This window comes from Telopea speciosissima, chromosome 5, assembly GCF_018873765.1.
Source record: "Telopea speciosissima isolate NSW1024214 ecotype Mountain lineage chromosome 5, Tspe_v1, whole genome shotgun sequence".
In the NCBI taxonomy this organism is placed as follows: domain Eukaryota; kingdom Viridiplantae; phylum Streptophyta; class Magnoliopsida; order Proteales; family Proteaceae; genus Telopea; species Telopea speciosissima.
Genome location: NC_057920.1, coordinates 12,146,149 through 12,160,948, shown reverse-complemented (window position 1 = coordinate 12,160,948; position 14,800 = coordinate 12,146,149). Strand labels below are relative to the sequence as shown.

General features: G+C 36.8%; 1 protein-coding gene across 1 annotated transcript; it reads left to right on the top strand.

Moving 5' to 3' along the window:
- Positions 1–9,625: 9,625 nt before the first annotated feature.
- Positions 9,626–14,437, top strand: LOC122662253. The gene is made up of 11 exons (XM_043857836.1): positions 9,626–9,912; positions 10,069–10,155; positions 10,626–10,730; positions 10,831–10,947; positions 11,274–11,807; positions 11,908–12,275; positions 12,375–12,474; positions 12,717–12,776; positions 13,460–13,543; positions 13,666–13,782; positions 13,926–14,437. The coding sequence occupies exons 2-11, from the start codon at positions 10,096–10,098 to the stop codon at positions 14,226–14,228; spliced, it is 1,848 nt and encodes a 615-aa protein (XP_043713771.1). The 5' UTR covers positions 9,626–9,912; positions 10,069–10,095; the 3' UTR covers positions 14,229–14,437.
- Positions 14,438–14,800: the final 363 nt, after the last annotated feature.

Sequence of the window (14,800 nt, the reverse complement as noted above, 5' to 3'; positions counted from 1 at the left end):
GTTGTCGAGTTGGAGAGGAGATCCTTCCGACGCCCTTTACATAATGAGTCATATATACATCACATTAACATCCTCTCTCTCAAAAATATGGGTCTTCTATTGAACGAATTTGTGACCTACCCTCTCATTGATGCACTTTTCTACTCTGGCATCGTGAAATACCTCTGACCTTAAATTATAATTGCTATAATGTATGTATTAAACGCGAGACTTCATTTCATTATATTAGATTGACTAATTGCCCATGCTCCATGATTCAAAGGGTTATAAGGACAAATTTTCATCATATTTCAGTACACCAATTAAGTAGCCAAATAGAAAACCAAAGCGCATGTATGAGTGTCAACATAGACAAACCATTCCAAAACTTGCAAAATGAATCATACAATAAAAGATTGTGTCTAAAAGAGTGTAGCATACATATTTGAAAGGACAAAGTACAATTGAATCCCTCTGTCCTTTTGCTTTTTGCTAAATTTAAAATAGGATCATAGGGGAAAAAGTACGCCTTCAATTCCAATTGTTTCATGGTATATAATTTGTAGGATTTATCCCAAATGTAAAAGGAAATAGAAATCAAAACTTATTTTATTGAAATGTTATACAAAAATTTTGAAATCCAATTTATATGTTAGATTTACTAAAATGATCCCCACACCTACAGTATGGGGATTCTTTCCCACCCCCTCATAGATAACTAACGCGCTCTCTCTCTCTCTCTCCTAGTGATACTTTCTCTTTCCTCCTTGATCGTGTGTCCCTATTGATGAAACTGATTCCCACACACTAGTTGGTGTGGCGTGAGAGATTTCTTCCATGCTGGCAGCATGGAAAACCCTTGTCCTTTAGATTTTCTTTTGACAACTAAAATGTTGCTAATATCTTTTTTTTTTTTTTTGATGAAAGTGTAATCACACAAACCACACCAATCCCAAAAGATTAACTGACTTTTAGGACCGTGGAATGGCGGATATACACACCACACACCACACTCACACACCACACATTGCCAATATCTTGGTCAATGATATAATTACTACCTAAAGAGGACACTCTGGAGCTCATTCCTTACTCATCCATATCCAAATATACTTTTTTTCCTTGTTGGCATTTGGAATTAGAAAAGGTACAACCAATAAAAGATACTAAAAATAATTACATGGTAGAGGGAGTGAGCGGCATAAGGGAACACATCGATGAGGGAGTGACCAAACGGGATCCTTAGCCCACCCTTTCTTTGAACCTTGTCAATGATCGAACTTAAAGATATGAACTGAGTGCCATTTGATGAGTCATTGAGAACAAGGGAGAGGGATATGGAAAGGATGAAGTAATGAAAGAGGAAGTCATTGCTAGTGGTAACGACTTGTCACGATCCATTGGTTCATATAGAATCCATGTCCTACGTGTATCAAAAAACATTCTTTTCGCTAAACGTATATAATAAAATAGAGTGAAAGGGTCCACCCTGAAACCAAAGGGGTACTAACTAACAGCTTAGTCCTCTCCGAACCGCAAGAGATAGTTGCCCATCATACAGCTCACCAACTTCACTTGCCTCTATGGGGGGCTCGCTCCGGGCAGGTTCAGATCACTTAAAATACACGGCTCTACGAAGGAAGGGGTTGGGTTAGGAGCGTTTTCAATATTCTTCTTTTCCTCTTTGTCGAGATGAAAAAGGAACCCAGCAACCAAGCAACTATGAGCTAGCTGATCGTAAACCACTCTCTCCCGATGGTCGAGCTGCTCGTAGACCACCTGATTTACATCCACAAAAGAGGTTATTTTATGCTAGGAGAAAAAAGAACCTTTTTTCTAATTATATAAATAAAAATTGATTCTATGGTTCTTTTCCATTGAAACAAACAAAACCTCGATCAGCCAATATGGTCAAAGATTCTACAACCCTAAAATCTGATCTATTTCTACTTAAAGTACATGATTAAAAAAATGGGTAGGTAGAGAAGGAAGAAAACTTATATCCTGGTTAATCCATTTAATAATGACTGTTATTTATGAAAATGAAGATTCTTGTTCTAAAACATCCTCCACAACACCTCCATCTTTAATCTCCTATATAAAAACAAGGAATGAAGATCTAGATCAGTCTCGATTGATTCCGATCTAGATCATATTGGATTCGACTAGAATCAACAGAAAGCAACTAAAAAACCTTTATAAACCCTAGTTTCCGTATAAGATCGGTCCGATCCAAATTGACCAGAATTAGAATAGGCCATCAACTGATCCAATCCAATTCAACTTTTCGAACCCTAATCCCAATTTTTCAAACTTGAGGATGAAAGGTCACACTTTCTATAGAAATTCAACCAAATGTTCAGAATGTATAGTTAAGAAGCTTGTGAGTTGTACAATCTAACTCAAGAACTGTCTATTTATCTGTATTTCACAGTAAAGTTCTTTCTAAAATTGTATGGTAAGTACAACAATGGCTAACAAGTAAGAATGCTTGTTGGTATAGAAGTTGTTATCATCAATAATGAAAATTGAAGTTTGAGGGAATCACTTGGACAAAATGTATTGCCATGGGACCATAACTCCCATACTTAATGTATATAATAATAACCAGACAGGTTTTGTTTTTTTTATCATAAAATTTTCTTATAAATTATTCTATAAATAGAAAAAAATATATAAATATAAATCATACCAAAGAGAGCCTAAGCTAAATAGTGAATATTGCTCTATTTTTATTTGTTATTCCCTATGGAAAAAAGCGTATGAGGAGAACTACCCATTTAATCTTATTTAATTAAAAAAATAAGAGATTATTGTTTTAAACAAATAAAATTTATGATTTGTTAATCCTCATTTGGCTAGAGAAAGAGAGAGATTAAGAAGGAAGGGACTGTCGGTAAACCTAATAGTTTTGGAAGTCTCGAGAAGATTGTTCTTTCCTATGTTGTCTCCTTGTCTTGTTTGCTACTTCTCTTCTAATAATCATTTTTAGTCAAATCCAATCCCTAGACAGAGCATCTAAGCACCGTCCTTGGCCCAAAAATAAAAAATAAAAAGAAGAAGAGAGAACCATTAATTAAACTAAACTATGATAATAAGGACAATTAATATTTTTCGTCTTTAAGAAATTATACAATGGATAATAATGTCACCGTCAAAAGTTTGAAAAACCAAGAATCGGACATGGGATCGATCTCCATCGAATCTAATCAACATGAATTGGATTGAAATCGAGAAAAATAAGCAAAAAATTCCTTAATTGTATAGTTTTTTTTGGGAGTTTTTGGATAAAAAACTTGTATCTTTTGTTATAAGAAGAGTGTTTTTGTTAGATACTTGACTAATACGGCAAAAGTTCCAGAATTGATGAAACGTGTTAAATCAAGTCCTTTAACCTATCAAGCCCCATTAGATACATAACAGTTTCATTGATTTTTTTTGTTATTTTATTTACCAAAAGTAGATGAAAAAATAATCCAAAAATAAAGATCAAAGAATATTATTTATAAAGGATTCTAAATCCAAGATACATTGCAAGAATTCATATTAACCGGAATTAGGGATAGGGTTGGTGGCCATTCCTATTCGAATCAACCAATTCAATCAAAATCCAATTCAAATTTTGAAGCTATGCCACCACATGAATGTCAAAGACAAGAAAACCCACCTAGTGTTTCCACAGGTTTGATTATTTTGGAGTGGATTCGGTGCAATGAGTGGTGGGTGGATTGGTGATCCATCAATTTCTTGTACTGATATAACCCGAAAATCCAAGATTAGGTTCAATCAAGCTGGCAGCCTCACTGATCATCTAGACCCCATGGTTTGGCTCAATAGGGATGGATTGATGTAATTGTCTCTAATACAAATACATATTACATATTCTAAAAATAATTGTGATTAATGAGACATTGCTTTTTAACCCCCCCCACTTCCCTAAAAAAAAAAAAAAAGAAGCTAGGGTTGCGATCGGGAAGGGTGTGATGGTCATTTCACATGCTCTAGTATCTAGGCGTAAGAGTGTGTTTTGGATAGAGAACACGTTCTGTGAAAAAATATATGGGAGATTGTTTCCTATCTGGGGCCGTAGGCCGTAGCTTCCACTAGCACCCCTCTCTTTCTATCTTTCTTCCCTTCCATGAAATGACCTCTCTATTGATTGAACCGATAGGGAGACACTCATTGGCTCTCGCCTGCCAACATATCCTCTAATATTGGGCAAAAAACACGTGACATCTTAGGAATCTGCTAAGGGTGCAACAGGGCCGGGTTGAGATATTTCAGCCTAAGCCTAACCTTACCGACCTCAGGTTATGTCAGGCTTGGCCCTATTTTATCATTAGACAATTAGTTAGTTCAATAATAACCATTTTTTTTTGATAGATGGGCTCCATGGAGAGTGAAGTCATGACCTCTTAATTATACAGTGTTGGTCCTTGTCAACTAAGCTATCCTCTTGGATATTTTTTTCTTTGGTAAAACCCCCTTGGAGTTAATAACCAAATTTAAAAAATCTCCACTATCTTTCTCTCTTATTTGTAGAATCTCATTCCCTTGGCCTGGCTAACCCTAGCTCTAACTTAGTAATCTCAATCTTAACCCACCCTTCGGGTTGAAAAGCCCAACCCAAGCTGTACCGAGCACAGGGTGGGCTTTGGCCAGGTTCGAGTTCTTCGCACCAAATGTGCACCCTTAAATTCTTCATTCTACCGATAAGACACCAACCAACTGAGCAAATATATATATATATAAGTTTTTAACGTTTAATGGTTAAACTTTAAATGTTTGACGTTTCCCCTTCCAATTATTGTAGATATGCACCATTTGGTGTTTTTCATAAGGACCGTTACAGTTTTGGATTTGACACAAACTACGTTGTATGGACTGCATAATTAGCATCCATGAAGCTTTCCTTGCCCCCACAAGATTTTGTTCTTTTTTTCCCTCATTTTCTGGATCGGTTAATCAAAATTAATTATGATATTAGAAAACTGTATACATCTCTTTCATGTCTTTTCTAATGGAATGATACAAATGGTTGGTGGAGCTTGAAACAATTGGGATGATATATACCTAGCTTTACCCAGTGATGGTGCATCTACCACTTAAACTTATCTTAATCAAAACCATTTGAATGGAGAATGGATACTAAGTATGGGAAAAAGATGGGCACGCCGCCGCCATGGTGCCCACCGGATTTGGCTCCTCTCCAACACACCCTTGCACTGGACGAGATGGAGACATGTTTGGCACTCCTGAGCTGGGGATGGTACCTTCACCCTAGCGGCTCAGAGAACCTTTTCATGTATCAATATTTTTTTCTCGATTTCTTATAATTGACAATTGGTACAATCTCATAACATTGAAACCCCTTCCCTCCACTTAACATGTGACACATGTCCAGAGTGTAGGTTGCTTTTTTCTAGACCAGTAAACAGTGAACACCCCACCTACCTTCATCTCGGACTCCATGCTGAAGTATGAAACCATAGAGAGATTTGTTTGGCCCAGTCAGTACTCTCTTCTCTCAACTTGAAAAAGGATGTAACTTCGTAATGGGAAAAGTTTTTTTGCGCCGCTAGGAGAGGGAGCATTAGCACCTATCTATTGCACTTTATGGGTGCACTCGGCCTCTATGCCGCTTACTCAGAGAATCTTACACCTTTTGTAAATTTATACCTAACAATTTAAGGTGCTCCAATTAAAAACGGGGCCTCTCTAGCTAGGTGGTTGTGTAGCATTGGAGAGGCTCCAAGGTAATCTAGTGTGAGAAACAATTAAGCATTAAGGAGAAAGTTTTCCAACACTCAGTGTGTACGTAGGGTTCAGTTACCATCCTAGGGTCCTAAAACACCCCCTCCCCTATTGGACGAAATGAATAATATCTTGCCCTGTTGCACAATTCCTTTGATCTCTGGTCCATCGAAAACTGCAGTCAAGGGATTCCCTTCACCGTGGCTTACGAAAAACTCGATCCTTGTATAAACATAAAAAAAAAGGGACCTAAAAATGATAATTTAACAACTTATATTACAATACAAAGAAACTAATCTGAAAACAAATAACTAATGAAGCTTAAGCTCCACTTTCATGATGAACCCCATCTCACTTTCTCCAATTTTACTGCTTTCAATCATATATTAATTCCCTTCCTAGCTCCCAAATCCCACCATATATGTTTACTTATCTTAAAAAGTAGATCATAAGCACATTATTAATTAATACATTTTTCATTATAATCTCTCTCTCTCTCTCTCTTTCATATTACTGACAAAGAGTTTTTAAAAAGTATGAATAAGAAAATCCTATTTAAGAAATAACTTTCCGTGCACGGAGACAGTAAAGTCTAACGTGGTATCCAATGATGAAACCAAACCAGTCACTTTCTTGTCATTAGCTTAAGAAAGGAAGGAAGGCCCCTACGCCCCAACCTTGTACATAAACTCCTACATAATTAAGCAATTAAACAAACAACATCCCTTCTTAGTTCCTAGTTCCTCCCTGGATTGGTTAATTAATAATTTTCCTAATAAAACCCATTTTTAATTAAGAGTAACATTAAGAGAGAAAGCGATGTAGCATATGGCCTAACACATGTCATCCATTCACTTCCTCTCATTCCCCCCCTCCCCCCCTATCTCATGTCCTCTTCTTCATCATCAACTATGATAGCTCCCTCTCCTGTCTCCCTTCTCTCTCTCTCTCTCTACATTTGATCTGAGAAAGTTAAAAAGGAAAACAAATGATAAAAGGGTAGAAATTAAAGAGGTTAAGTGGGTCCAATTTGGCTTGTACATTTACAATTTTACCCTTTTCCCCTTCTCCAATTTTTTTTTATTTTTTTTTCTGTTACATCAAAAAGAAGGCAGGGCTCACATTTTTATGTACTATGAAGAAGGCTTTTCTTTCATTTAAGAACATTCATTAATTAGTTCATATTTCTTTCACAAAAACTGATAACTTTCCATTTTTCTTTAGTAAAGGAGATCTGAGGGAGTAACTGATTGGGTTATTTGGTGTCAGCAAATAAAGTCTTTTAATTTTGTGCAACTAATGCATGTGGGTAGTGGGGGGGGGGGGGGGGTTTGCATTTAGTTTACTAAAACATGCTTTAACTCTCCATTCCTATTCCTAAAACCTTACTAGTTTTATACTTTTATTATACTATGAAGTATTATGACCACCCTTCACTAAAGTCTAACTTTCACAATTTAGGTAATAAAAACACTAAAATCCTTCCTCTGTTGCTTTCTTCTTATGAAGGGAGGATTGGAGGGTTAGGTGTTTGAATTGAATTGAATCACATTCCTCCAACTCACCATTCCAATTGGCCACTTATTTAAATTCATGGGTCCCTCTCCCAATCAATTCATACTAAAATCATCTGATCATCAATTTGGATCCTCTACTGCCGACCTGCCCGGTAGGACCATACTGCCCAAACACGGTGCTACACACAATGACTGCCTTACCCCCACTCGAGCAAGGCGCTCGGCCAGGGGTAAGGCGAACATTGTGCGCAGCACCGTGTCTGGACAGCACGATCATGCCGGGCAGCTCGGCAGTAGAGGATCTGGATCCTCTGATCAAACCTATCTTTGACTTAATTGAGTCAAACTTTAGACTTGTTTTGGTTCAGATATGATCAAATGGTTAATGGTTTTGTTGTGATCTTATTCTCATGGCAGCTTGGATCAATGTTGTTTCCTTTAACCTATTTTGAAATTTATAATGAATGTTCTTTTATCTTCATTTTTGGCCATTTTTTTCCTCTAGATTTGGTTGGGTTGAACAGTTTCAATTTGTTATTAATCAAAGCGAAACCAAACTGCTAAGACAAAGTTTTGTTTCGATTCGGTTCAATATTTTTTTATTGGGCTAACTTAGTAGACTCTTATCGATCCATTATCGGAGTGTTACTGGTTTTGTTTCAGTCTTTTATATATATATATACACTAGAAATAAGGGGAAAACATGTTTTTTTTCGATTTTATCAATTTTTTCTGATTTTAATTTTTTTTAATAAATAACTTCGACCGATCTAGTCTGGTTTTCTTCTGGTTTCATGAAAGTCGAAACCCAACCAATAGAGGTTCGTTACGTTCGGTTCGATCCAATCGATTGGGATTAGAATTCGACATCTCTAGTAAATTGTAGAAAATGAATGAAACTTATCTCTTGTAGCAAATCTACTCGTATTTTGAATACAAATTTTTTTTTTAATTTTAAATTTATATATTTCTACAAATCTTTACTTCAAATGTTGGTAGACATGTATAACTAACACCTTATATAATAAAACCATGAGATTCTCATCCTTCAAAACCCGACATACGCTAATGATTATGCTTTTCCACGTGATTTCTTGTTCATTTCATTATACTATGTAAGTACCACTACAAGTACCAAGCATTAAACCTATTATATAATTACCAAACTATCCTTTTATAGTATAATCATCCTCTTAATAAGAGAGAATTACTAAAATTTCTTCCCTATAGTATAATCATCCCTTAAATAAGAGATACTCTTTGGTTGGAAGCCCATGTGGCCATGTGATTTGTGCAGCTTTGTGGAGATGTGCCACAAGAAAAGCAGCTCACGTTTTGTTTCTTTAATCAAATTCCCAAATAGTTATTTGAGTCTTGGTATTGATACCGATATTGATGGCGGCCGTACCAATAGTCCAATACTGTGCCGGGCTGGATCAGATTATTTTGCCCTCAAATTTGGATAAAAATATAAAAACAAATTTAAAATCATTTTACCCTTAATAGATATTGTCATGTATCAGTATCATTTTGATGATCTCTTGCTATGTTATCACCTCCAATTCACGGGCACTTCCAATTCCTGTAATAAGGGGGGAGTGGACCCCACCTTGGATAGTATTTTTGGGTAGGAGGTAGGATGGTCATTTTTGCCCCCATATGAGGAATTGGAGGGGGCAACAAATTGGAGGGGACAACAATTCTACTATGAGAGCTGGTTTACTCCAAAGGATCTCGATCGAATACTTACAAGGTTGAATCAGATAATTCGGAATTGGTGGCATGCCTTGTTGACGAGCATCATCCGCCTTTCACTTGGTACCATTAATATTGTTCAGGATATTCTGCATCTAAAATCCTTTTTCATTTCCTGTTCATTCCAATACATAACTAGAAAGAATAACAACATGACTGATTCCTTAGCTAGGAAAGCTTTGTCTATTATGTACTGGACATTATGGTCTAATCCACTTCTTGGTTATCTTCCATGCGAGTCGTAATATCTCCAAGGATGTGAGTTTAGGGTATTTCTGTCATTGGGCAAGTTATTTACATTATTCAAATTTTTTTTTAACATTTTTCGACATTTCAAGTATTAAGGAGGGGTGTTATGGTCAAGATGCCAAACATGGGAGATCGGAAGAGGAGAAGTAAAAGGAGAGGCGCTGATGGATTTAAAAAAAGAGAGACGCGCATGTTTATTCATGATGAGAGAGCGGGGCACATTCCACTAACGTGCGCTCTCTCTTTTTTTAATTCCTGGGACAGTCCCTCCTCTGTCTCTCTGTGTGAGTAAAAACCGTTTATGGAGAGGAGGAAGAAACGTAGGGGAGAGTCTCACTCTCTGTGGTTGGTTGATGTCTACTTGTAGAGTGAGTGTCTCTCACGCACTTCCTCGGTGTCACTTCGTTTATCTAATTGGGTTTGGGTCTGAATCTCTTTACCATTTATGAATATCGACTCTTTTTGAGCTTTGCTCTGCTTCACTGAAGCTGTTTGCTTCTGTTTTCGCTTCCTTCGATGAAGTTAACCTCCAAATCTCGTCGTCTTCTTCCGTGGGTTTTGTTGTTTTTACTTCGCGCCCACCGAGGAATTCAGGGATTAGTCTTTTCGGTTTGCATTCTTGTTTCCCGCTCTGCAATAGAATGAAAATTTTCTCAAGGTCTAGTCTCATCTTCTTTCACTAATGCCAAACTTTTATTTGTATCTGTTTAATTCTGGTTATTTTTACTTAGGGAGCCATTCTCTTTTCTTTTGCAAATTGCAATTTGCATTGTTGTTGCCTTAATTTTCTCTTTCTTCCTTTCTGGTGGTGCAGTGTTCTTTTGTTCTCGAGGAAGTAAAGATGAATACGAGGGTCCGGACGACGTTGCAGACAATGAAATCTCCAATGAAGCATGAAAAAGTAGGCACTTTTCTTGAATATCCGAATTGGGTTCTTGATTATTCATTTAGTTTCTATCGAAAATTGGTCCTTTTCTGTAAAGAAGCTCTTGACATTGAGAACTGTTCTGGATTGAGTTTGCTATTTCGGTGAAAAACTGAGATGGTTTCTTAGTTTAGATTCTAAATTGGCTTCATTGTTAATGGTGTGGCTCAAGACGTTGGCAGCTTTCAGAGAACATGACAAAGGTTTTGTCTGTGATGAGAATCTGATATGGGTTTTTAAAATTTCTTGAAAAAATGGCTTCTTTTTCAAGATGTCTTCTCTTCTCTGATTGTCTTGCGAAGATTTGTTCCTTCCAGATTTTTCATCTTTCAGTAACATTGCCCTTGCAGATTGTGTTCAAAAAATTCAAAATCTGGATTGAATTCTCAACTTTAAATAGTCCCTTCTCTTCTTTTGTTGAGTTTGTTTTCTGTTTGTTTTTGAAGAAGGATAAGATGGAGCAACAGGGAAGCAAATTGGTGGATTCTGAGAAAGCGAGTGTAAATCGACGTCGTTCAAGCAAAGAGAGAAAAATGGCCTTACTTCAAGATGTAACTTATTGCCCTCTATTCACTGAGGATCATATAGATTCATTTCGTCTTTTTCTCCCCTTTTTCTATTGATCACTTTGTTCTCCCTTCGAATTTTCAGGTTGATAAACTCAAGAAGAAGCTTCGACATGAAGAGAATGTGCACAGAGCTTTGGAGAGGGCTTTCACAAGACCTTTGGGAGCTCTACCTCGTCTTCCTCCGTATCTCCCTCCACACGTTAGTACTCTTTCAGTTTATCAAATTCTCTTTTTGTTCTGATTTTCTAAGCTTTTCTTCTTCTCCTGTTTGACAAAAATTGGCCTTTTTATCAAGAGAAGAATGGAACAAAAGAAGCTAATTATAATTACATGAATAATAGTGACAATTACATTTGATAATTATAACTGTCATTAATGGGAAACACCAGAGGGGAGGAAAAGGAAGAATGTTGGGTTAATCAAATATTTCATGGCCCATATGCCTCTTGATTTGATCAATTCTGCCAAAATTTTCTTTTCTGTAATCAGAAAGTCTCAATATAAAATTTGGTCTTCTCATTGCAGACACTGGAGCTTCTTGCAGAAGTGGCTGTTCTGGAAGAGGAAGTAGTGCGGCTTGAAGAACAAGTTGTGAATTTCAGACACGGCCTCTATCAGGAAGCTGTCTACATTTCATCCTCCAAAAAGAACATGGACGGTATACCCGATTTGTATGAGCCCCATCCATGTAAAAATTCCAAACAGGATCAAGCAAAATCTTCATCCCAAGCTGAAAGCAATTCAACAACATCCATGAATGGAGTATCTCTGCCTGGCAATTCTTCAGGTTTGACACAATTGGTTTCTGGCTCTGTTTCTGATCGAACTGGGCATTGTTCCAATCGGCCCACAAATGTGAAACAATCAGAGAAGAAACCTCATGGCTCTTTGGCTTCTCCAGAAGACAAACGGGGCAAGGAGAATCAATCCTGCCCCAATTCTACTAAGAAGAATAAACAATCCCCAAAGCAGAAATCTCTAAAAATCCGAACTCCAGTGAAACGACCTCTCAATGAGCCTAGATCAGAAGAAAAGAACTTGGATCCTGTGAAGCTACAGGTATGCAATACATTTTGTTAATAATAGAAAAACAATTCAGATCATTGTTCCCAGGTTTCAACTTGGATGTTGAATTTGAAATGGTTTTTCTAATGTCCAGCTAGAATGCAATATCAGAGACCAAGATAGAGCTGAAGACAGCACTCCAGCTATTCCTGAAGAAACAATATCAGCTGAAAGTAGTGTGCCAAATAAAATCTCAGAGGATATTCTAAACTGCCTGTTGAGCATTTACTTAAGGATGAGCACACCGAAGAAAAGGGTAATGGAAGCAGAGACATTGTCTCCCTTATTGGCACCAGCATCTCATGGAAGCTCTGAAGTAACAGAGACCCAAGATCCTTATGATGCCTTCTTAGAATTTGGAAAGATAGACATTGGTCCATATAAACATCTATTTGTCATTGAGGCCAGCTCAATTGATCTAAACCCAAAAACAAATTCTCTTTTTCTGACCCGTAGACTGAAGTAAGTTTCGAATTTAAAATTTTATTGTATCACCTGTCACTTATGCTGTAACATTGTTAATAGCTGAACTTATTTATATATCATTTTCTCAACTTTCAGGCTTCTCCTTGGGAAGCTTGCTTCTGTCGATTTACAGGGTCTCAATCATCAGCAAAAGCTTGCATTCTGGATCAACATCTATAATTCCTGCATGATGAATGTGAGTGAAACATCTCTCTGGCCATGAAAAAAAAGTGACCTAAATAGGAAGAATGTAAATTCTTAGATTCCATTTCATATCTAATTGGGAGTCTTAACAATTTCATCATGTTAAGCTAAATCATATCCTCCTGTCAACTTTTTCTCTATCTTTTGGTTATGCTATTTTTTTGTGGCCTGCCTTACCATTAACATATTACTGGAAATAAAAGCAACCATTATAATTTTTCTATACTGCTTCAGGCGTTCCTAGAGCATGGGATACCTGAGAACCCCCAGATGGTCGTTGCACTGATGCAGAAGGTAAGCTTTGTCAAATAATCTTTTGTGTTTCCAACTGCTTGTATTGTCATAGTGGTTATTTCTTGTTCTCTTTTATGAATTTTGGTTTCAACTATTTCTATTTTGAATTCTATATTTAATGGCCTAAAAAGTTTATTTTTAGTTACTGAGAAATTCTTTTATGCGCTACATTGTCAATATATATTAATGAATGCTTTGGCAACATATTCCCAGTTATTACATCTTACTCTGTTAGCTAAAGGAACAAACATAAATATGATCTATAGTCCTAGTCTTATGGAGTGTACGATGAGTTCTAAGTAGCACATTTTATACCTTTGGCCCATGAATGGGTTGTGACTAACATTTGTTTCCGTGAAAAATCAGATCTCAAATTCAACCAGGTTGTAAGATCACAGCTCTTCAAGCAATTAGCTGTTTGTGTGATTAATTAAACCTTACTTCTCAGTCCAAAAGGATGCAAAGGCATATTTGGTTATGATCATCTGATTGATTATCAACCTAAGAGATTTCTAATGTTCTGGCATCCTCAGCATATGGTTTGACCTCTAATGTGTTCCTCATGTTTATAAACCTCTGAAATGAGATTTCTTCTGTGAGGTGCTTAAAAAAATATTTTCTTCAGAGATTCTGGCAAAAAGCATTCAGCAACTCAAACAATGAAAATTTTGATTATCTTTCAGGCAAAGATAAATGTTGGTGGACATTTGCTGAATGCAATGACAATTGAGCATTTCATTTTGAGATTGCCTTACCACTCAAACTATGTAAGTTCTATTCATTGCAAAGCATTAGATTTTCTTTAATTGCGGATGACAGATTGGGTTTGCATTTTATATATGGAACTTTGAATTGCTGAGTTTCTCTTTTTTTTTTTGGGTTGGATCAGGCCCACACTAAAGGTGCAAAAAATGATGAGATGGCAGCCAGGAGAACCTTTGGACTAGAATGGTCTGAACCTTTGGTTACATTTGCCCTCTCCTGCGGTAGCTGGTCCTCTCCTGCTGTAAGTTCATTCTAAAAGTAGATTAAGTTGTTCAAACTATAATTGTTATTTGCAGCTTTGTTCTTGTCAAATTTTCTCTAGGCCTTATTATGATTAAACTATATCTGATAGCTGTCTCTGATAAGTACATGTCTCAATTGAAGGTAAGAGTGTACACTGCATCTCAAGTTGAAAATGAGCTAGAAGCAGCAAAGAGGGACTATCTGCAAGCAGCAATTGGTATCTCAACAGCAAGAAAATTGGTGATCCCCAAGTTGTTGGACTGGTATCTGCTAGACTTTGCAAAAGATTTGGAATCTTTTCTGGACTGGATCTGCCTACAGCTACCTGATGAACTCAGGAAGGATGCTGTTAAGTGCATTGAGAGAGGGAGAAGAGAACCTTTTTTGCAGTTGGTAAAAGTAACACCATATGAATTCAGTTTCAGGTACCTTATACACCAGTAGAAGCTCTGTTTTTTCTCAGCATAATCTTTTGTTTACATGCACTTGTGGGGGTCTTGGGATGGATATGTACACCAGAAATATAAAAAAAGAATAGGAAAAGTAAATATATAAGCTATCCATTTGTATGTAATTGAGTAAGCAATGTTACTTTTCTTCCATGAAGGGGTTTTGGCTGCAATTCAAAGTATTCTTGACCCAATGAGTTTCCTGATATATCCATATATTCCTAAAGAACCAATTGAGAGGACAATGGAAATACCCATTACAGATACAAGGTTCTGTGTCTGAAAACTTGATCCATAAAGTAATACAAAGACAACTTTCATTTTTGAATCAGGCCAATGAGTCAATTCTATTTTTTTTTTTTCCCTTCAGCCTTATTCTGATTTTAGCAAGAATTATCAACAGAGGACCACCCTTTGATGGACTAGAATAGGTGAGGCTGAATTGATTGGTATGGGTTTCCTTGCTGGGTTGTTGACTTAAAACTGTGACTGGGTCACACAACCAAGTGGACAATGGAAGACAAGGAAGAGGTGGTGTTGATAGTGAAGCTACTACTGGTTTACTGT

Bases quoted from the DNA above. Each gene is read 5' to 3' on its own strand.
- LOC122662253 (XM_043857836.1), top strand. From the start codon at position 10,096: ATGAATACGAGGGTCCGGACGACGTTGCAGACAATGAAATCTCCAATG. The intron at 10,156-10,625 runs GTAGGCACTTTT...TTGTTTTTGAAG, and splicing joins CTCCAATGAAGCATGAAAAA to AAGGATAAGATGGAGCAACA. The intron at 13,783-13,925 runs GTAAGTTCATTC...TCTCAATTGAAG, and splicing joins GTAGCTGGTCCTCTCCTGCT to GTAAGAGTGTACACTGCATC.